This window comes from Pholcus phalangioides, unplaced genomic scaffold (genome assembly GCF_987345545.1).
Source record: "Pholcus phalangioides strain wild (caught in Gottingen) unplaced genomic scaffold, Ppha-v1.0 ptg000009l_1, whole genome shotgun sequence".
Lineage (NCBI taxonomy): Eukaryota > Metazoa > Arthropoda > Arachnida > Araneae > Pholcidae > Pholcus > Pholcus phalangioides.
This window is the reverse complement of record NW_028301602.1, coordinates 57,806,559-57,829,897: the sequence shown is the minus strand read 5'-3', so window position 1 is coordinate 57,829,897 and position 23,339 is coordinate 57,806,559. Positions and strand designations below refer to the sequence as shown.

The 23,339-nt window shown below is 37.7% G+C and overlaps 1 protein-coding gene and 1 non-coding gene across 2 annotated transcripts in view; both read right to left on the bottom strand.

The window, feature by feature from the left end:
• The window catches only part of LOC149083377 (uncharacterized), a 50,653-nt gene extending 29,689 nt beyond the window's left edge, over window positions 1-20,964 (bottom strand). The window contains exons 1-2 of the mRNA XM_089236648.1: window positions 20,316-20,964; window positions 1,113-1,897 (exon numbers count right to left, since the gene is read on the bottom strand). Of these exons, the coding sequence (XP_089092774.1) occupies window positions 1,113-1,897; window positions 20,316-20,717 (1,187 nt within the window). The 5' untranslated portion in view covers window positions 20,718-20,964. The remainder of the gene's footprint in view (window positions 1-1,112; window positions 1,898-20,315) is intronic.
• Window positions 5,121-5,212, bottom strand: TRNAI-UAU (transfer RNA isoleucine (anticodon UAU)). The gene is given in 2 exon segments: window positions 5,121-5,156; window positions 5,175-5,212. It is a non-coding gene; the product is annotated as a tRNA-Ile (tRNA).
• Window positions 20,965-23,339: the final 2,375 nt, after the last annotated feature.

Here is a 23,339-nt window from a genome sequence, read left to right as displayed (position 1 = left end):
AGGAGCATTGATTGTGCACAACAGAGAGAGACGTTGTCGTTTCCATGGTGACGATTTCCTTTCGGGCGGGCGAGGTGATGACCTTGACCTATGACCTCACTCCGTCTGCCGTCCAAATATACCCCCGGCTGCATTAGTGTACAGTTTTTGTTTGTTTTATTTTTATACGTGCATTATTTGCAGACAAGGGACGAAAAAAACGGACTTTTATTGCGGACGCTTCATCGTGTGTTGGATCTTATATTATTATTTATTTATTTATTTATTCTTTTCGTAATTAATTTTAGCGACCGACTAAACCACTTTATTACTCGATTCTTTTCGCAATTTGGCACAACGCTTTCGGCAATTCAGACGCTTTGACCTTGACTGGAATCATTTTATACGAAAGAGTAACTACGATAGACTCCCGATTTATTCGCGGTTTTCCACGGATTTTCATGGTTTTTTTTTAAATACCTTCAGTGGCGGCCGAGACGAGGGTGCTGGGTACCCACGGTAATTTTTGACAAGGATTTTAGCACCCACACAATATATTCAGAAATCAAAATAGCGCCATAGTAGCATAGCTATTATACGTATAGCGATACAAAAACTTTGGTACATAACGATTGCTGTGACCCGCTCTGACTTCTGATCTCTACGCTACCCGAACAGTCGTGGGATTAATTGAGTTTCCAAGACCAACGCGTCCAAATTCAGAAACTTTATTATTTTTTTTAATCTACAGTCCCGATGTAATTTCAGCAACTGAATTCGGAATGTTTGGGTACGAACATAGTGCACGCTGGTTTCCTATTCCGCGAATTATCGCCGTTGCTGATTGGTTAAAAACTCAAGTTACTGGTTTTTTCCTTTTTTTAAAAAAACGGTTTTTTAGAAACCCTTTACCATGTTTGCTATTGCGATTCGACCACACATTTTATGACCAAAAATACTTGTTTAGATATCTTTTATCAGCTCTTTGTCCCATGAATTTAGAATGATCCTGTATAGTAGGAGTATCATAGATTATTGTGTGCCACATCCACGAAATCTTGATTCCTGTGGGCAGCAGTATAAAAGCAGTGGTTAATGATACCATTATGATTAGAGATGAGAACGCGTCTTACCTGTCCAACACGAGTTCTTCCAGTTGAGTTAGATCACAGGCGATATATTCGAGCGAAGCGTCGGTAATTCTTGGGCACCAGGACAAGTCCAGAGACCTCAGATTCCTCAAGTTCTCTGCCAGCAGCTCGACGCCGTCGTCGGATATCTTGGAGCACCCGGACAGGGACAGCTGGACGAGATTCGGCAAAGAATGGATCAGGTTGAGGATTCCCTGGTTGGTCAGTTCCCAGCAGGATCTCAGTTTGAGAACGCACAGGCTGCTCGTTTGCCTAGGGCTGAAGTAAGACAGGGAAGCGTCCGTCACGTGGTAAGCCTGCAAGTTCAATTCGTACAGCGACGGCAGCAGTTGCGTGATCGCCGCCACCGTCTCGTCCGCCACGTTGATGCAATCCGCGAGGGTCAGCGACACTATCTTGGGCGTGAGTCCGGCCCACAGACCGGCGTCCGAAATCTCGTTGCAACTGGACAGTTCCAGTTGCGTGACGGAGTGCAGTCCTCCAAGTAGGACCTCGATCCCTCGGTCCGTCACTCCGCTGCACCGTAGTCCGATCTGCCTAATCCGAGCCGCGTAGCTCATCGGTAGGTGACTTATCAGGTCGTAGATGTCCTCGTCGGTGGCGCCGAAAAGGCACAAAGAATCGAACCCGCGCCTCTCGAGACTCCGGTAGACGGCAACCCTGGAAACGCTGGAAGCACTGGATCTTAGTTCTCGGCATCTGACGACAGGCTGGAGGCCACGCCAAAACTTGGGCTGGTAGGCGACTTCTCTCCAAGCGGTGCATACCTGAGGAGAAGAAAAAGCACGTGGTAGTAACGAGTTTTGTCTCGGATTATTCTTTATAAGTAGTTACAAGCATTGGAAACAGGTACACCCCAGCAACCGAGAACACAGTAAAGCCGGGTTTTCCTAGGAGACGAACTTTTGCGCCCCGTGTGCAGCGTGAAAATGCTGATTGGTTAAAAACCGGAAATTCAGGTTTTTATTAGACAAATCAGCGTTTTCATGCTGCGCGCGCTGCTGTCGAAACCTGCTCCTAGGAAAACCTGGCTTTAGAATCAAAACAGTAAATAAGTGAGGCTAAGGCGCCTTTAACCCTTCGAATTGTCGGAGAAATGATTCTGTCAAAACAGCAGCGTAAAAAAATTCGTTTTTTTTTCAGTTGTCTTTTGTGAAAGGAGCCGTTCAAGTATTACGTCAGCAAATTTTTAACTATTTTTGACCCTCTCCCCCTTGTGAAAAAAATTGCGGCAGCTCTGTCCCCACCTCACGCATGTTGAGATTCCACTGTACTGATTCTGATGGTCAACGCTCCCAAATTCATACTCATTTCAATTAAATTATCGCATACTCATTTCAGAATACTTTTTTTTAAATAAAGTTTTTTTGTTGTTTTTGTACGTGTATATAGGAAATTCTTCAAAAACGACAATTTCTAGAGGAAGCCGGAAGTCCGCTCGGTGAAACACATTTCGCTGTGCTAAAACAAAACCGCATTTCACAGTTTCATACTGTTTCCATTCCTCGACATTAAAACAGATCCTTGCCAATCGGCAGACACTGACACGATTGTTAACTTGTACTAAAAAATAATTTATTCAAATTGTCTCTCCGACCTTTTTAACGTGGTAAAAAATTTTCTCTAGTAGAAATATCATCATATACAAATATTATAACCATTGAATTATTTAAAAAATTTTTACACATATATTTGATTGGAAATGTCAATTTTTCCTAAATTTTGCAATATCACTCCCTGGGGGGGGGGGGTGGAATGGTCCAGGAGGGGAGGGGGTAGAAGCTGAGGGTATAACATAGGATCCTATGAGTTGGGAGCGACGAGAGAAAAAAAATTTCTAAAGGGAGCGATGAAACAAAAAATTTGTAATACTCTGATTTTATCCTATGTGCCAGTACAAAGTTTTCCATATCTTCAATATTTAACATTTTTGCAAATTTTCAGAAAAAAATGGTTTTTTTTTAATAGCTTGCTCCCATGATAAATAGCATGACACCAATAAAATTGAATGAAAATTGATTCAAAGTAAAGAAAAAACTGTTCAGTTCATAAAATGATGAAAAGGATTGAGATTTTTTATTTACTTAATCTCATTTAAAATAAATCAAATTTTTTTTTTAAATGTATGTTTTTTTTATAACTCAGGTATTTAATAATGTATGTGGAATCGTTTTCGTCATAATATAAACCGAGCAGCAGGGATGTATGCGGGATCAACTTTTGGAGGGGTCGAAAATGGATTGAAGCGTAGGAACGAAAATTTTTCTACCGAGAAATTTGATTACCTTAAAAAAGTATTTAAATTAAAAGAAAGTGGTTAATTTATATACAGGGTGCATAGCAAATAGGGCGTATGACATTTTACTGGCGAACCATAATCCTGGAGGCGTACTTCCAATAAGAGAGTTTCCAAATAACATGTAGTACGCAGATATGTAATTTATGTTGCAAGGGGGAGGGGGATTGTACAGTTATTAAAATAAAAAAAATTAACTTTTTATACAGTTCCAGTGTCCCAAAGCCCAATTAGAAAGTTGTTGCCCTGTCTCTCATGATGCCAACAAAAAAATTCCACGTTTCTGATTGCAATATTAACTGAAATATTCGATTTCAAACAACGGAAGAAAGTTGGGCAAAAAAGAAGAACATTAAATCCGAGTAAAATGGTTTTCCCGCATTTAATGCTATTTTTTTCCCAATTTTCCCGTTTTTCGAATTTTAATATCTTAGTGAATATTGCAATAAGAAACGTAGAATTTTTGAGTTGCCATCAGGAAAGACAGGGAAACAACTTTCTAATTGGGTTTTAGGACACACGGGAACTATACAAAAAGTTAATTTTTTTTATTTTAATAACTACACAACCCCTTGCGACATGAATGACATATCTGTGTATTACACGTTATTTAGAAACTTTTTCCAGTTAAAAGTATGCGCCTCCAGGATCAACGGTTCACAAGTCCATACGCCCTGTTTGCTGTGCACCCTGTTTTTCATTCTGTTCAGTGTGGTGTTGTTTCTCGTTGTCTAGCATTAACCCTCGCGTCTAGCCAAATAATTCTATGGGACTAAAGAAAGTTTCCAGAGAAGGCAGCCCTTTGAAGAAGAAGGCTGTAACTTGTTTAATGATAATATCTTGCCTCATTTTAGACAAATCTAAAACAGAAACAGACACCCCCCCCCCCCACCTTCGGACAGCTTTCTTGGGTGCTGCACTGACTCTGAAGCTGGTCGTAGTGCCAAAAGTCCATGAAGAGTCTAACCCCAGATAGTACCTTGATACCTAAGGTCCTTAAAAGGAGGAAGGGATTCCCCTTCCAAACAATACTATCTGTAGCTCTCTCTCCCCCCCCCCCTCTTCTCGCCGTCTTCCATACGCCAAGAAGAGTGTTCAGAAAAGTATAAAAATGTAAATCCCATATGTTCATTCATTCTTTACACATTAGTCTTTTATATTCATTTTATATTAATTTCTTATTGTTTTTAGTATATTAAACACTATATTTATTCTCTATAAGTTGTGTTTTTGGTATCATCTTGGAGTTTCTAGAACGAATTAATTGAATTTATATTGATTCATATGGAAATAATTGCCCCGGTTTTCGTCGGTTTCGGATTTCGCCGATTGTTATCGAATGGATTATCGGCGAAAACCGAGATATCACTGTATATACAATCAAATGTATGTGTGTAAAAAATGTAAAATAGATCAATGGTTTGATAATAATTTTAGTTTCTACTGCAGCATATTTTTTCACAGTGTTCAAAGGCAGGACAACCCTTAAGACAGTGGCTCTCTAACTTATGTCACCCGCGACTCCCTTACCCAATTCATGGTTCAGCTGAGGCTCCGCGGAATAATATATTTGGCAGATATTTTTCCCTATTTATATAAAAAAGAACCACTTCACAAATCATTGTTTCCCCCCTCATCGCGACGCACATTTTGAAAAACACTGCCTCAAGGTAGTTATTTAAAAAAAAACTATCTTCCCCAGGTGAGGCTCGAACTCACAACCCCGGCATCGCTCACAAGCACTGTCTTATAAGTACCGTGCGCTAACCAATTGCGCCACTGGGGACGAACAATCGGTTTTTATATTGACACCGAATGGAAAAGATTTGATATTTTCTCAATAAATGGTACTTCGTTTCGGTGTGAATTCAAATTTTCAGTCGATGAATAAATCTGATAAAGAAATTTTATGATTACGTGCATTTTGTGTTCGCTACAATAGGACAATGCAAATAAGTTATATTGTTCGGTTATCTGAAGAGAGGCTCAATTTTAGTGTTAATATACTAATGAGTTGTAAGATATTTTGAAGAATAAATGAATGAAAATATTTCTGATAAGGTTTCCGCGTGACCTTCGTCAAGTGAAAGAGAGCAAAAGGCCAACCCGTCGTCGATACCACTCCAGTTTCTGCTCGACGTTAGCTATCATTCGTTATCACGGCTGAACAATGATAGTCCATTAAACAATGGCTCTTGGCAAAAATATTTTTTCCAACAACGCTCTTAGCAAGCACCGGTTCTTCAAACAGTAAAAAAATAGGTTTTAAAATTATTGACAACAATCAAAAACAGCTTTTGCCAGAGCAGCGATAAAATTTTAAAATGATTTCTAGTAACAAAAGTTTTCGACAATGGCTCTCCCCGCCAACAGCTTTTTCAAACGCGTGAAAATAGGTCAATTTAAAAAGTAAATTGCTCTTTACAACAATGGGTTATCAAACTGTTTTTTCCCTGCAAAGATGAATTTTCTACAATCGTTCCGCACAAACAACAATTTGTTGACAATGACTTGGCAACAATGTTTCTCTTTAACAATAGAAATTGAAAGTAATTTTTTTTTTCTTCAAAAAATTGTCTTGACAAAACAATGGGCTATCAGACGGTTTTTAGTGTGCAACAATGATATAATGATTTTTGCCAACAATATTTTTCCGACAATGGTTTTTTTCAAGAATGATGTTTCAAACTGGTGGAATAGGGGGGGGGGGGGGCTTTAAAAAGTTTTATTGACAACGTGCTATCAAACAGTTCTCCCTGTGCAGACATGAATTTTTAACTGCGGTTTCTGGCAACAATCGTTTTTCAACAAAGGTTCTTGGCAAATTATATTTTTTAAGTCAATAATCGCTCTTTATAACAAACAGACAGAAAATTTTCAACACTGACTCTTGGCAACAATTTCTTTTCCTCAATGGTTTTTCAGACAGATGAAAATGGATTTTTAAAATTTTCTTTTCTCTTTCTTCAACAACGGATTATCACACAATCGTTTTAATGACTATCTAATAGTCGACGCCACTTAATAAAATCATGGACAATTTTACATTCGGCTATTGTTATCGTATTTGCCAAGAATTGAACAAGCCAATACCATAAGATGTGAGAAAATTCGTTTATTGTTATCGGGACTTTTGAATTGGCCTTTGTATAGTGAAGGTAAATGAGTTATATGACGAAGAAAAACCTTTTCCCTTCAGTTCTTGATCAGTTTCTTACAGTTGACCTACATTCAAATTTATTTTTCCGAGAGACATTCTCCAGGGATCTATGAAACGTATTGTGTACATTTAAAAATATATCGTGATTCGTGATTAGACCAGTGGTTCTCCGCATGTTTTGACTCGCGGAGTCCTTTACAGTGCATAATTTCTATGGCAGAGCTTGGTAAGTTTTTCTATTATTTTTCATCATTCTATTATATTTCATTATTTCAGTCTTCATCAAACTTTCATCAAATATACTGATGTATTTTATTCTCCCATTCTTTGTTCCTTCTAACTACGGTCTTAATGTAAAGAAAAGCACGCGTGCGATACTCAAAATGATTGGTTGAAGAACCTTTGTCACCTTTCCTGCAGTCATGGCCCCCACAAGGGGTGGGCTGGAAAGGCTCCAGCCCTGGGGCCCGGGAGGATTTCAATAATTTCTTTGCTTTTTCACGCTATAAATTCATCATAAAGGGGGCCCCGTGAAAGTCTGGTCGGGGGGCCCGTAAAAGATCCCAGCCTAGGGGCCCTGCTTCAGGATGTGGGGGGCCATGCCTGCAGTACAACGCCGCCAAAAATATAGTCCTTTGTCGTTTGCCCTTCGTATCATAAAATACCGCATAATTTTTATTTATCTATTCGGTATTATTTCAAAGTTATCTGGAAGATGGGGAGGGGGTGGAATTACTTTTCACAAATCGGTCAAAGAATTTATCAGTTATGTATTCAGGGTGGTTGCTGACAGAATATACGTCTTTCTCATTGAAACATTACTGTCTCTCTTTTAACGGAATGGGGGGGGGGGGGTCACTAATCTGGTGAATATACGCATTTTCAAAGAACTCGCAGTTCTGTTTCAGCAGCTTGTTGGGAAGCAGTGATATTGGTTGGGGGCCATTCAAGTATTACGTCAGCAGATTTTCAGCCATTTTTGACTCTCCCCCTTGTCAGCAAAAGTCAGCAAAACACTGACACCCCTCCGCCTCCCCTGTCAGTGAAATTTCGTCAGCAGCTTAGAATATTTCATATCTTCAAAAAGGAACCCCCCCCCCCCCCGTCATAAAAAGTCAGCAAATCCGAAACCCCCCCCCCCCGATGCTGACGTAATACTTTTAATGACCCCTTTCGGCGAATGCGGTGAGTCGAAAAAGTAAAGATTCCAGTTCAGGGGCCCCTGCTGAGACCCCCAACTGGATTTTGGGGTCATGTCTTGCACCTCTCAGCAGAAGCAGTATATCAATATCAACAATAGACTGGGTGAAGTAAAGAAACGAAATACTGTGTGTGGACGACTCCAACATCAAATTGGAACTGCTACAGCCAGTGGAAAATTACGATCTGTTCAAATATACAGTCATTATTTTTAGAGCGGAGTCCTCGGAAGTGCACATAGAGTCTCAAGATCTCCGCGGAGCAGAGGTTGAGAACCCCTGCAGTAGACAGCTTTATTCTAACGCCTCATAATGACTGAGTAAAAAAAATTCACCTAAAGAAAAAAGTCCCATTTTAGGAATAGAATAAAAAGAACGGAACAATTGAACATTTTGCAACTAATTATGTGAGAAAGAAAAACAAAGTTGTCCCGTTTTAGCAATACCCGTTTACCACACGTCCCATTCAACCAACCGAACGGGATGTATGGTCACCCCACATGTGAACGGGACTTCTTTCGGATATATTTATCATTCGGCTACTGTTATTAGAAACCCAGAGTCTCGATGTGATTATATTAAGCGGCGTGGACTATTTAGTATCACACGATATTTTCATGAATTTTTTTTTTTTTCTTGAGTGTATTTATATTTTTAACAAACCAAATTTTGTCACAACACTATAAAGATCGATCTAATGATCTATGTCAACGTTTCTCAAAGTGTGCTTCGCTGCTCCTAGGGGAGTCATCAACCATTGGATAAAACGAACAGGAGATACTTTGACCTTTGAAGACCGGACAAACCCCGCTTCCCATCTCTGAGAGATATCGAAGCACTCTCGAAGGATGGATGTATCCGGAAAGTTTTATTATAAACAACAAAACATTGTCGCCTCAGACAAAGGCAACAAAAAATAAAATATATTAAAAAAATGATACTGGAGATACTCAAGTTGTATGTCTATTTATGCTTTGGAGTGGTTTTTTCTGAGAGGACCAAACTGTGTTATGGGGAGCTGCAGATAAACCATGAACTGGGCAAAGTAGTCGCGTGTGACAAAACTCTGAGAACCACTGATCTAAACTGATGACGATTCACTAAATCCAACAACAATTAACGCACGGTATATCTCCTTTGAGAATATGAGGTCAAGTTTAAGCTGGATTCAAATCACCCCACAGACTATAAATCATTCTCAGTCAACAGAACGGTCTTCATAGGGCAAATGAAAATGTCTCCTCTCGAAATGGTCATTAAAATCTAAGAGCTGAAATTATTCGCATCCATAGGAAAAGAGGAAGAATAAAGTGATCTGAGAAGAATTAATATAATGAAAAGAAGCTTTTTCATGAATAATCCATCTAGAATCGGCCTTGTGTGTGTTTGTGATCATCGGAAAGAACACGCTTTTGTGTTTTTGGCTCGGAGTCAAATAAATGGAGAAGAAACGACAAAGGCATAATAATGACAAAAGGAAAAAAGAGGTTTTTATTTCTCTTTTCTTTACTTAAGACTAGGTTTTCATTCAACGTCAACTCAAGATCATATTTGAAGAAAAAAAAATGTATATATAGGAAGGAGTTTCTTTGAATATCCATCAGCCTTTAAATGACACCAACAAAAGATAAGAAGTTATTTCTTCAAGAACAGTGAATGATTCGAAATGGAAAGAAATGACGGGAATTGATTGCCTTTCTTTTGAAGGGGGGAAAACTTTTCTCATTTCGGGAGCACATTTTAAAATACCGTATTTAAGAAATAATGATATACAGTGTATGCGTGGGGGTGTTTCGGGAAAAGTGTCCGAAAGGAATGAAATTTCTACGATTGATTCTAAAATTTTAATAAAATATGAAAAATTATTGGAGAAAAGGGAAAAGAAATCGAATTGATATTCACACACTCGTAAAATTATAGTTAACGGAAATACAGGAAGTGCAATTTTTTATGCATTTCCAATCCGGATAAAGAATGCCAATTACGATTTAAATTTTTTGCCTGTCTTTGAATTAAAGAAAGAAATTTTTTTCTCAGTAGCATTGGAACAAAAATAAACCGAGATATCGATGATCAAAATGTTGTATTTTTGTCCCTTTTTTAGACAATGTCCATGGCTCAAAAAGAATACGGAGATCGAGTAAACAAATGTGAAAATCATGAATTTCAACTGTTGATATCTTGTAATTGAGTCAACAATTTGTTGCTGGGTAAATCTTTCTCGGAATCTTTCTCGTATGAGAAAATAGAGGCGAAGTTACCTAATTTTGCAGCTCATTCAATCATTTTTGTTGCACCAAGGTCATTTTCTGCACACGAGAGCTAATTAGATCGTTGCCTACAATTTATTGCCGATTTCAATCGACAGCTTTTTTTATACTCATCGTTTTACCCCTGCATCAGGGCAAGTTTTCTGACAAGGATGAACGCGGGGTATCGAACTCGCTACATCTCTGAACATCCTTTGGTACTTTAGGAGGGTATCTTATCGACCAGGGCTACCGCGCCCCCGATTTTGCAGCATTAGCACCAAACAGTGGTTAGCTGCTCAAAAAGAGTGAATTGGAAGAACTAAATGTGGGGGGGGGGGATGAGAAGGGCAACATGCGAGCGTGACCTGAACTCTTAAGAAAAAATTTTATGACTCATTGTTCGTAAGTACCGTGTCCATTAAGCTGCGAGCGTGCGTGGCGGTGCACGAATGAAACTGCTTTCATGCTCACAGAGTTTCTGCCGCACAAAAGCAATTTTACTATGTTATATGCAGAAGCATGTTTTGTCATTCCGCGCAGGTGTCAAATTAATATGCGCAGAGTAACAATTGATCCGCGCAGATAACCAAAATGTCAGATGGTATGTCGTTCACAAGTTAAAATAATCAGAATTATACTGTCACTCGCGCGAGAATTATTGAAATAAGGAAAGAGCCACTAATAATTAATACTAGATTTCTAACTACTAGGTTACATGTTGTAAAACTGTTGTTTGCCAGCAACTATTGTTAAAAATTCATCTTTGCACAGGGAAAATTGTTCGATAACCCAGTGGTTCTCAACCGGTGCTCCGCGGAGCCCTTGGGGCTCCTTGTGCACTCTCCAGGGGCTCCGCGACCAGTCGAGGAAAATAAAAAAACAGTAAAATTAAAAAAATGATTAATTATAAATATTTTTTAAATAGTAAAAAATAAATCAATAGCTATGATGAATCCGAAAAATTGGCCTACGGGGCTCCGCCATAGAATTTTTTTACTTAAATAGGCTCCGCGAGTCAAAAAATGTTGAGAACCGCTGCGATAACCTATTGTTGTCAAGAAACCGGTTTTTTTTTTAAGCCTTAATATGAAAAAAAAAACATTGTTGAAAAGAGTAATTGTCAAAAAAATGTTGCTGCCACCATTGTTCATAGTCTAGTGTTGCAAACTGAAAACTGTGTGATAGCTAATTGTTAAAACTTTTAAAAACTCATTTTTTCCCAGTTTACATAATTGTTGTTAGAAAGAGCCATTATTGCCAAGAATCATTGTCGAAAAGTTTTTATAAGAAAGAGTTATTTTCAAAAAGTTTTTATAAGAAAGAGTTATTTTCAAAAAGTTTTTATAAGAAAGAATCATTTTCAAAAAATTGGTGTTTGTCAGGAATCATTGTTAAGAAACTATTTTTGCCAGGAAACAGTGGAAATTTCATCTTTGCACAGGGAAAACTGTTTGATAGCCCATCGTTGTCAATAGCACTCCTTAACTCGAATTACTGTTATTCTCCACTCCTCCTTCTAAAATTTTTTAAACATCAGTAGAGCCCGAAAAATATGCAAAAGCATAAGTGCATATGCAATGGCATATTTTAGCACTTTTTATAGTTACTGCAAATAAATGCATAAAATCCCAAAAATTCTAGAGTAAGTGCTTATTTTTAGCATTTTTTTCTTATTGATCGCATGGTACTAAAGGTTTTTGAGATCTTCTTCAAATTGAATCTAATTTTTCCAATTTTTTCCAGAAAATACTTCACCGTTGAGTATTGTTCATTTTTAGGAATTTTTAGTGAATATTTTTGCACTGCTAAATGTATGTTTTCTCATTTCTTGCGCATATTTTTCAGTTTTACTGCATATTTTTCTTTTCTCTTGGGGCTTCTAATATACATAGTATTATTTTTTTTTTTACATTTTTGCGCATATTTATGTTTATTTTTTTCCTCATATTTTTTTCATTTTTCTGCAATTTTTTAATGTAGATATTTTCTATTTCTGCATTTTCAAAAATCAACAATTTTATTATATATTTTTTTCCTCCCGTTTTTTGCGCATATTCTTCCTTTTTAGCTGAACTTCAGCATTTTTAAATGAATTTTTTTTTCATTTAACGTATATTTTTCAATATTTCTATATCGCATATTGAGAAATTTTCAGAGTAAGCCTATATTTTTTATTTTATGTATATTTCGGTATTTTTGAAGTCATTTTTTTAGCATTCTTAAATGCATATTTTAACAATTTTTATTAATTTTTGTAATTTTTTGGCATTTCGCATAATTTTTTTTCATTTTTGGGTATATTTTTCATTTTAGTCCCATATATTATTATTAGATGGATTTGTTTCCATTTTTCGCACATATTTTAGGTTTCATGTCATATCTCGTCATTCTTGAATGATGATTTATCGTAATTATTAGCGCATATTTAAGCTTTTTACTGCATATTTCCGCGGGTTTTTTTTTTTTTTGCCACAGGGAGCAACAGGCGTACAACGATGCAATTACACTTCACTCACAGTTAGAAAAATTGATGGCAGATGGAAGCACTAAACACTCCAAGCATTACACAGAAACAAACGTCACGTCAGAATCGCTACACACACATTCCAACATGTACCAATTCGTTAGAAGTTCCGCAGAGGATTATGGACGAAGTGCATGTGTGGTTCAGTAGCCTTTTTAGTGCATATTTTGCCACTGTTTTAGCGCATATAATCCGGGCTCAAGTCATCAAGGATATCACACACAGCTTTTGTGCAGCACTGCATTCCATATCAATTCAGCACAGTATCTCAGAAACTTCACAACCTCGTTTATAACGAAACAATAAAAGCGTGGATTTTGAATGTCGTTATAACTGAGTTTTACTGTATATGAAACGAGACAAAACAGAACCTTTTATAAATTTTCAGAACCGAAACACTTATTCGAAGACAAAATGAAATATTTGTCTATCGAAGAATGATAATATCGCAAAAATTGAAATATGTTTCCCCTCTATATGAATTTAATATCTCATGCGGATGAGAAACTTTTCTGCTTTCCTTTTTTTACAAGGACGCGATAAATTAATAATATCTTTCCAATTCAATTTCAAAGGCACAAAATGATTAATGTTAACGCGATCAATATTATTTGCGTAGTGATGTATCTTCCAGTAGTTGTTCTCGAATTATTGTTATTATTATTGCATTTTTTTTTCCTTTTGTTATGTGTGTGTGTGTGTGTTTACCTCGATACATTATCTTTCGTAATTTAATTTCATGTCTGGCAATCTGCCAAGTTGCATTTAGCATCCGAGCAGAACAATGTCTGTGTGCATGTAAAAGGAATAAATCTAATATCTCGGCGAATACATCAAATCCTAGTTTGTATTATGAATATACACCGTTCGTACATTATGTGTATTATGGCATTTCTTGTGATGTATGTATATGGGAATGATTAACTGATTAATTTAATCCCGTATTATGGATTCGGATGCGTTCCAGGGAACTGGGATATTGACTTTCACTGAGAATTCGTTTTGCCTGAATACGCTGCTGGAATATTTCAATAAGTTCCTGAAGGAAATGATTAATGTGCATTATTGTGCTTGTCATAACGTATTCCTTCTAGTGCAGCAGCATTAATCAAAAATACTCTGGCTATACAGGGTGTAACTAAACTGATGGTCAGAACTGTAAGCAGTGCCGTCTTAAAGTATGTGCCCGGGGCCCTCACAAAAATGAGACCCAGTTGAAATTTTCTAGGATTTACCAGATAGGGACTCCAAAAAACCACTTGGCCCGGGGGCCCATGATACTCTTAAGACGGCCCTGACTGTAAGGGGTGATAGAACTGCCCAAAACAAACAACTTTCACCGCACAATGTAGGGTCGGAACACAGTAAAGACGAATAATAAAGGAGAAAGAATCTTTATTGTCGAAAGCATTGTAACAAATGCTCAAATGAGCGACGAACAATTGTAATACAGGTGTTACATCGGCGACGGATAGCAGCTGAATGACGGGTTCTGCGAAAGGCGACGTTTCATCCACTTCCGATAAAGCGCCCTCTCGAGGCTAGCAGGCTTGCTTTCCGACCCCACATTGTATGGTGAAATGTTTGTTTTCGCGAGTTCTATCACCCCTCACAATTATATGTAAGGGGGATTCTATCATCCCCAACCGACCATCAGTTTAGTTACACCTGTATATGCCTTTAGCATAATTTGGCAATCTGAAAATAACACTATTTACACACACTTTAATCTTTTACTTTAATCTATTTTGCTCTGCTGCATGCACGTACTTCTTAAAACGTTGACGAATTGTCTTGAAAAATGGTTAAATCTTTCTAATTCTTTTTCAAATTTGGTCTTAAATCTCGTTCTTTTTGCGAAAAGACGTCCTCTACAGATTTTGCTTTCATAAAACGGAATGACGTTCATCTTGGCCTTGGTTAAAATTTTTGTTGGGCCCACCGCTCTATTCAGTTAGTTTGTTTTTCAATAAATTTATTTATAAATATCGTAAAAAAATGTTTTTCAGGGGGAGGATGGTTAGTTATTCAGAAGAAAGGTGGCTATAAAAAATAGCGGACTCCCTGATCTCTATCTTTGGACAAAAAACTTTATTGTCACTGTCACTTTAAGTGACGTCTAATCGCTGAAAAAATAGCAGGATAGGGAACACCTATAGCGATGAAAATGACTCCACACTTTCGCTCAAATATGGCGGATGAGTCAACCTAGGGTTTTCTACCAAGAGCTCTATGCAGACCTATCCGCATCACTCCCGTGGTGGGGGGGCCTTGAATTATACTACAGTATATAAAATCCCATACGTATTACGGCAGTGTTTCGCAACCCTTTTGATGTCTCGGACCCTTTGTAGTAGAGCTCAATGCTTCGCGGACTCTTTCTAGAAGAAATCAATGCTCTGACGACCTCAGTAGCGTCAGGAAACCAATTTCTACACCACTATCCCATAAAATGCAAATGTATTGTTTTTTTTTAATTGCACCTTATAAAAATTAAACAAATTACAATTTCATAGCACAAAATGTGTCATTCATTGCAATGGTATTATAATAAATGAAAATGATACCGTGGGCCCTTAAAAATGTACTCACGTACCCCAGGGGTCCGAGATACAGGTTGGAAACACTATATCACGTGATGAGCAGTTCGAGAAGTTGAGACGTTTAAAACCAGTTATAAAAACTATTGTGTATACCAAAAGCTAGAGCATTGTTAAAAATGTTTTACTATAATAATTGTTATAGATCACATATGAATATCAATTTTCACACCGTTAGTACTTTTCCTTTACTCTTTGGCATATGGTGAGGTGAGTGTAACGACTCTGTAGGTTAAAGCGAAAATATGGACTTTGTCTTCCTGGATTTTCAAAAATCATTCGATCGGATCCAGCTTCTCTAGAGCATGTTTCTAGCACCTAAGAAGAGCTGGTTCAACATGACTAACTCTAGAAGCGTTTGCAGGAAATACGGATTACAGGCAGTGGGTGAAGTGGATAAATTCGTGGTTGAGTGACAGGTCACGGTAAACGGGAAATTTTCTGAAAGTGGAGTCCCTCAAAGAAGTGTCATATGTCCTATTCTTGGGGTGGTTCGATCAAAGTTCTCACCAGTGCGAGACATCGTTCCGGCATCCCACCCCTCCGGCGTATAAGCCGCAACAGTGAAATTACCCCGAAAACTCGCACCTGTATACATAGCTACAATTTTTTTTTTTTTTTTTACACAGATGAAATACAACAAAAATATTTTTCTTTGGGAATAAGTCCATCCGATATATTCGTAGTTTCAATTTTTACAGACAAAACATTTTTTCCAAATTTTTCTGGCTTCATGTTTCCTTTTACTCCTGATTTTGTGCCCCTACTATAGTGGTGCCCTAACCATACGAGTAACTCAACTCTGCAACCTCCTTCCCTCCTAACCCTGCCCATACTTTCTTTTTCCTCTTCATCAATGAACAATATATTGATATCAAAGTATCGATATGATTAATGTTATTCGAGATGTTCTTTTTATTTTTCTCGGCCCGAAATATACTGGAAAATAGAATTTTCTGGATGTTATACCAAAACAATCTTTCCCAAAAAAAGAGATATTTTTCTCCTCCGGGAACAGAACGACGGAAAAACAACATACCTGGGCCGGAAAGTGCTGTTGTTAAGGGAGGCTGTAATGTAACCACTCAGCGCTTCACGCTAATAATGCGTGTTATAAGGAAATAAAAAATGTGTCTCCGCTGTGTTGGTTAACGCACTTGCCCGGTATACAAAGGGACCGAGTTCGTTTCGCGGAGGAGACAAATCCCTTTTCTTTCCGAAAATTCGTTTCGGCAGAACATCCGGAAAATCCTATTTCTCAGAATCGATATGATTGTTAACAAATTCGCAGATCACGTGAAACTGCAGGGTGTAGCCGGAAAGTCTAACAATGGGGCTCCAGACTAACTTGAATGCGATAGCATTATATGGCAATGCTAATGGAACATGACTTTTAGCTTTGACAAATGAATGGCTGCTCACTTTGGTGCGAATAAGCCGCGTTTCACTTACGAGCTCAATGGTAAATTATTCTGGGACTAGACTTTACTCATTAGGGAATTCTCATTCACGAGCATTTTAGATTTTCTGAGCATTGTTCTGCGATGATTGAGAATGCAAATGGAATGCTTGATTTCATACCTAAAAAAAAATTAGCGTTCTCCTAAAGTCATTTCCTCGCTTTGGTCTAGTTCGTCCGAGCTTTGTGCATGTGGTTTTCGAAGACCATACGTTTAGATCACTGGTTTTCTACCTTTTTTGCATCCTAACACTTTCAGTGCAATACGACTTATCTTCCCGCACCACCCTTGGGTAATTAGTTTTCTATTTGTTATTTTTTCTTGTTATCAATCGCCTTAATAGTCTATATTAATTAATTTACATAAACTCTTTCAATTACCATTTAATTTTTTTTTTGCTACTGTTAATATTTAATTTTGACTTTTTCTTTTTTTTTTAAATAAATTTGGGGGAAAAGGTTCAATGAATTGTTTTTCACTTATTAATTTCAAACGGGTCTATATTCCCAACAATATACAGGGTGTCCTGTAAGTCCTAACCGGGCCATTATCAGATCAAGCGTTCGTCGTAGAGAAATGGTTCCGATTCAAAAAATGCTCAAAATGCGTTCAAGATCCACTCGTAACAAGTTGTGAGAATAAAAATACAGAGTGTCATAAAATGAAAAATCTAAATTTTTATAATGCTCCCTACTCTTAATTTTCAATTAGAAAGTCGTTGCCATGTCTCTCCCGAGGCCAAAAAAACTCATTGTTTCGAAGTACAATATTCACTGAGATATTTGAATTCAAAAATCGGAGAAAGGTTTTGAAAGGACAGCATGAATGAGTAGATAAAAAAACGTTGTTCGTTATTTTATGCTGTTCTTTCCCAACTTCTCATTTTTAAATTCGAATATCTCAGCGGATATTGTACTTAGAAACATTGAGTTTTTTTTTTGTTTTTTTTTTGGCCTCAGAAGAGACAGAGCAGCAACTTTATAATTGGAAATTAAAGTACAGAGGACCGTAAAAAAATTTAGATTTTTCAGTTCATGACACTCTGTATTTTTTCACTCCCGAAAACTGGTAGAGAGTGATTTCTAAACACATTTTGAGCATTTTTTGAATTAGAACCACCTCTACGACGAATGGTTGTTGGAATAAAGGGTGAATTAGGACTTCCAGGATACCCTGTATATAGCCTATGTTTATTTGTTTTCTCTAAGTCACGCTCACGACAGTATCAAATGTAAGCGCAGTTTGCTAATAGCAGGAGGCACTGTAATGGTGGTAACAGGTAAATGAATTTTTTTTCTTAATTGATATGGAAAACAAGTACGAACGCTAATCAATGAAAAAAACCCAACAAAATTAGCAACGCTAATTTCATGTGATACATTTCTACAAGCGAAAGTTAAAAGATAAGGTGTCAAATTGTCTGTTTTTTAAAATAAGTAATACAACTAATTTCATGCTTTTTTTTTTTTAAGAATTGAAAATTCCAATTTTTATCATTTTCTGAATAATTAGTCAACATGTTGTAATTTTTTCTCCCTCTCGCATCCCCAAAAATGTTCTCACGCATCCATGGTTAAGAACCACTGCTTTAGATGGACTTGGTAGAGAGCATAGGCGTACGCAGAATTTTCTCGGGGGGGGGAGTCATAATTGTTTTTCATCTCGAGGTCGTTTTTCACTGCAAAAAAAGTCATTCTTGCGTACTCCCTTGGTAGAAGGAGTGTAGAGAAGTGTCACTAGAGTGCATTCGTTTATTTGCAGGGCTTGAGTTATGAAGAGAGAGAAAGAGCATATGTGTCGGTGAGGGGAATATGATTAAATTATTTTATATTCTCAATAGGATAGACCTTGAGGAGTTTAACACGCGTAAGATGACCACCTCTAAAGACATGCACCGGCTTTGAGCCCTCTTCCAATGATCGCAAGTGAAATTGATCGCATCCTCTCTTCGCGTGCGCCCTCGAACAGAGCCACCCTTAGGGGTGTGCAACAGGGTGGTCGCACCTGGCCCCTGTGGTTTTGGGGTCTCGCACTTACAGCAATAGAAGTGAAAAAAATATACATATATCAAATATATATTTGATATCAAATGTATATTTGATATACATATATCTAATACATTTTCGATTCGAGAATTTTTCTCTCATTAATTTAGAATTTTCATCGATTTTTAGTTTTTTCTCTCTCATTAATTCTGAATTTTTATAAATTCTGGGATTTTTTCTTTGATTAATTCTGAATTTTCACTGGTGAGTAGATGTTGTTCAACATTTTCCTGTGTATATTTTGTGACAATGCACGAAACTTTGGATGCGGACCCCCCTTCCCCTAAAATGTACAAAATTGGAGATGAGGAGGCCTGAAATTATTTTCGCCCCAGGTCCCACTTCTAATAAGGGCGGCACTACCCTCGAATCCTGTACATACTAGGCTACCGGCGATAGCATCCCCCTCCCCTGGCCTCCCCCGTTATCTTCATTTCTACGTATTCACTTCGTGTAAATATTTTCCATTCCTGTAAGTCTTGATTCGGCCTTTATCTCATCGACCGTTCATCGTAAAGGCATGGTTTTCGTTTGAAAAATTCTCAAAAGGCGTTCAAAAATTAACCTGTACCAGTTTCGAGCATGAAAATACAGTGTGTTACTAAATAAAAAAAATCTAAATTTTCACACGGTCTCCCTGTTCTGAAATTTCCCGCCAGAAAGTCGTTGCCCCGTATCTCCTGAGGCAAACAAAAAAAATTCCATGTTTCTAAGTACAATATTCAGTGAGATATTTGAACTCAAAAATCGACTGTTGGAAAAGAACAACATACATAAACTAACGGAAAATGCTCTTTTCCCTCATTCATGCTGTTCTTTTTCAAATATTCTTTGTTTTTGAGTTAAAATATCTCAGCAAATGTTGCACTTGAAAACATAGAATTTTTCCCCTCGGGAAAGATAGGGCAATAAATTTCTAAATGGAAGTTAAAGAACAGGGAGAGACCAAATAAAAATTGTGACACACTGTATTTACACTCTCCAAACTGGTACAGAGTGATTCTTGAAGCATTTTGAGCATTTTAATCGGAGCCATGCCTCTACGACGAACGAATGATCAGACCAGGGGTGTCAGAAGTGTTTCGAACCTGTCGGTGCTCGTCTTAAGCTTCATGTAGGAAATTTTGATTTTTCTGAATCAATGCGCGCTCAGACCGGCTGAAGATTTCCCCTGAATGCTCGAGTACCCTCAGCATCCCCGGCTCCTACAACACTGGAGGAGATAAAGGCCGAATCACGACTTACAGGATACCCTGTAGAAATGCACGCGTTCCCAAAATTCGGTATGAGAAAATTCAGGCATGCTTTTATATTTTAACGATTTCACTGCTATAAGATACTTACTAAAGAATTCATTGCTAAATTAAATATTAAAACAATCATTTGAGAGATTGTGTTTACAAGACATTCGATATTCAATTTTCAATTTATTAAGCCCTGCATGTTATGAAAATCCATTTCTTAATGGATGTAATTAATCATATTACACTTCCGTAGTTGCTAAGAAAATATTGAAAAAATATGCTTGTTGGTAATTATACATTTTAAAGTATTTATTAATATGATAATAGTTTATGTCCCATCCTATATATACACATACTTCCATACATGCAGAATATAAAAAATTTCTAACATTGTGCTTGACATACCTGGGCTAGAGTCCCCCTGTCCTTAGGCGGTACGTGTTTGAAAAGTTTCGTGAGAAAGGCCGGTTCGAGCCACAACTCGGTCAGAGTTCTTGCGTGTGGTAAAGTGGCCCACCAGTCGCGGGTCCTGGCCTTGTGTTGCTGCAGAGCACTTCGCCTTCTGGGATGAAGGATGAGACTCTGTTGGCTCTCACCCGGTTGGCAAGTCGAGATCGGGTTCACGATCACCGTAGTGTTTGCCGCCGCCTTGTTGGCCCTGACCGTGAGTCCGTTGAAACAACGGCTAAGTTCCTGAGCGGCCCGTTTGGTGAAGCTGATGTCCGTGTTGGTCATTGCCAGTGCCGCCGGCCACAGCACTGTCGGAGGACACCTGCACAGACCGCACCAAGGCGGGTCATCACCCATCACACCGACATTCGACGTTTTAAGGGGCTTGGAGGGTAGGTGTGCGTGTGTTGGGTAAGGGTATGGAAAGGTAGAATCTCACGTATAAGCGCTACCTGCTGGGAAGCTGCCGAAAAATCTACGGCCCTCCGCGATACTTAGTAAAGCCAGACCGAATCTCTTTCTGTATTATTTTTTCCCCGAGCCAACGATAGAGACTAGACGACAATAGCTCCCTTCCAATCGGCTTGCCGAGTGCGCGTGTACTGCGGGGAAAACGACTTTCTCCGCGTTTCGAGGGTGAAGGCCAAAAATTTCGCCAAGGCTGATCGCCAAAAAAAAAATTCAGTGTCCGTACTTCCGTAAAGTAAATAACTTCATTTATCAGAAATTTATACGGGGCAAAAGAAAGGAACAAAGCAAGGAAAAAACATCGGAAAATCACACATCATGCTGAACTCAATATGTATTTAATCCTTCACTATGTCGAACTCGTTTGATACCAGCATTTCTCATACGAGATCACGGCTGATACGAGTGTTTTTAACACCCCTCGTTGATTTTGGATATTTAAGTGAATTAGAAAATCCGCACTTTTGAAATTCAGGGTCAATACGAACAAATATATATATATATATGTTCAGTAAAACCTCGATGAGTCGTCATCTCATGTTATCGAAAATTATTAGCGGATTTAAGCGAAGTGCCATTAATTTCAATGTGCCCTGGTGTGATTTTATATGGCGTACTTTGGTAATACTGAAAAAGCAGACATGCGTGAATGAAATAAATGTCTGCGTAAAAAATACGTAAATGAAATGCATGTTTGCTTTTTCAGTATTACTAAATTAATAATTACCCGTCCGTTACAACTGTTAGAACGATTGCACGCTGGAATAACTTCACAGGGCTGGCGTACGCGCCTTTTATTCACTTTGACTCAGATTTGCATACGGTTTCTTCTTCTTCTTCCCCAGTTTACATTTGCATGCATGGTGCTCTTTTTCACCAGATAAATTTCAACAGGAATGCCGTTTTAACGTTTGAGGAGCAGCCGTTTCGAAGCGCGCTTGGGTTTCATGTTAGACCATGCATTCTTTGACAATTGTTTGTATTGGTGTGTACTATCACCTCTTAAAGAGTTTCCCCCCATCTTTTCTAAATCACCCCGTATACTATATGGTCTATGGGAAAATGTAAAATATGAAATTTAAAAAAACACCACTTTTCCACCTGGTGGTCAAAAATTGAATTATTTGTATTATTTCATAAATCTCTCTCCCCGTATCATTAAGATATCCTAAAAATTTGGTTGTATAAGGCATTTTGAGAAAAACTACTTGGAGTACGGGAACACATTAATTATAATCACTCTGTATAATGTCAGTAGATGTAGTAATATAAAACACTGAAAAAAGGCAAGAAACGTGAAAAATTCAGTTTTATCCAAATTATTGTTTTTTATTGAATATAAAAATTACATGCGAATTATGTAAAGTTTCCCGAAATTTTAAAAAAATGTGATGTTTTTTTCTAGGAAAACTTTTTTCTACTATAATATTTCTGGATTGATACGGCTTTTTCCATCCAAGTTTATCGGTAATTACAGTACTCGTAGGTACTCTTACGGGGTATTCTTTGTAATAAATTAATTCATTATAACTGATTCAATATCTTGTTCAGGGAAGTGAAAAATGATCAGAGAAAGTCAGAAAAAATTTAAAACATTTGGCAAAACTCAGGGAAATGGAAAACGGGCTTGGAAATTGTAAAATACGGTATTTTCAGAAAAAATCAGAAAAATGAAATATGGTCAGGGAAAGTCAGGGATATATATATGATCGGAAAATTTCAACGAAAATGTAAATATTAGTCAGGGAAAATGCAAAATATTTGGTAGAAGTAAGGTGAAGCATTCTATGAGGGGGAAAAAACAAACTGGAAAAATATTTAGAAGGTTAAGACTTTGAATTATAGTTCTTTCTTCAGGACTTTTGGTCAAGGAAAGCCGGGGAAAATTTCGAGTTTTTGTCAGAGAAATGATCGAGCAGATTTTGCTGGGCACCCTGCAACGTGAATCATCACGTTAAAGACAGGGAGTTTCCCATGATACAACACATATAAGAGTATGATAATATTGCCATTCCATTTTTTTCTGTGTTTTTTCGGTAGAAAAATACGCATTATTCGGAAAACATAATACCAATAAACTAAATTCGGAATTAAACCCTCTTTTCAATTAACACGGTACAGCATAAGTGATGTGATATCTCTCTGTAATGGACGCATATATTCATTATTAGTTTCCGTCCATTAGCTGAAAATGTATCGTAATAGCGTCCTTTATTCGTAATTTGTTCGAGATGTTTTTATTTCAAATAAACTGAATTATGCCATATTTATATTAGGCACTTAAAACGAATAAACGTTACGTGTGCGTTTTCCTGTATAGAATATTCTAGAAAATTCCGTGGAAGAAAAATAAAAGAGGTGGAGAGGGCGGGGGGGGGGGGTTCGCAGTTTTTAGCAATGTCGTTCTTTTTCGCTCATAATCCGGATATTGCGTGCTCTATCTAATTTGGCTAAATTGCATTCCATTGGTCTGGTGCCAGAAAATTCTTTTACCCTCTAACGCGGGATTGC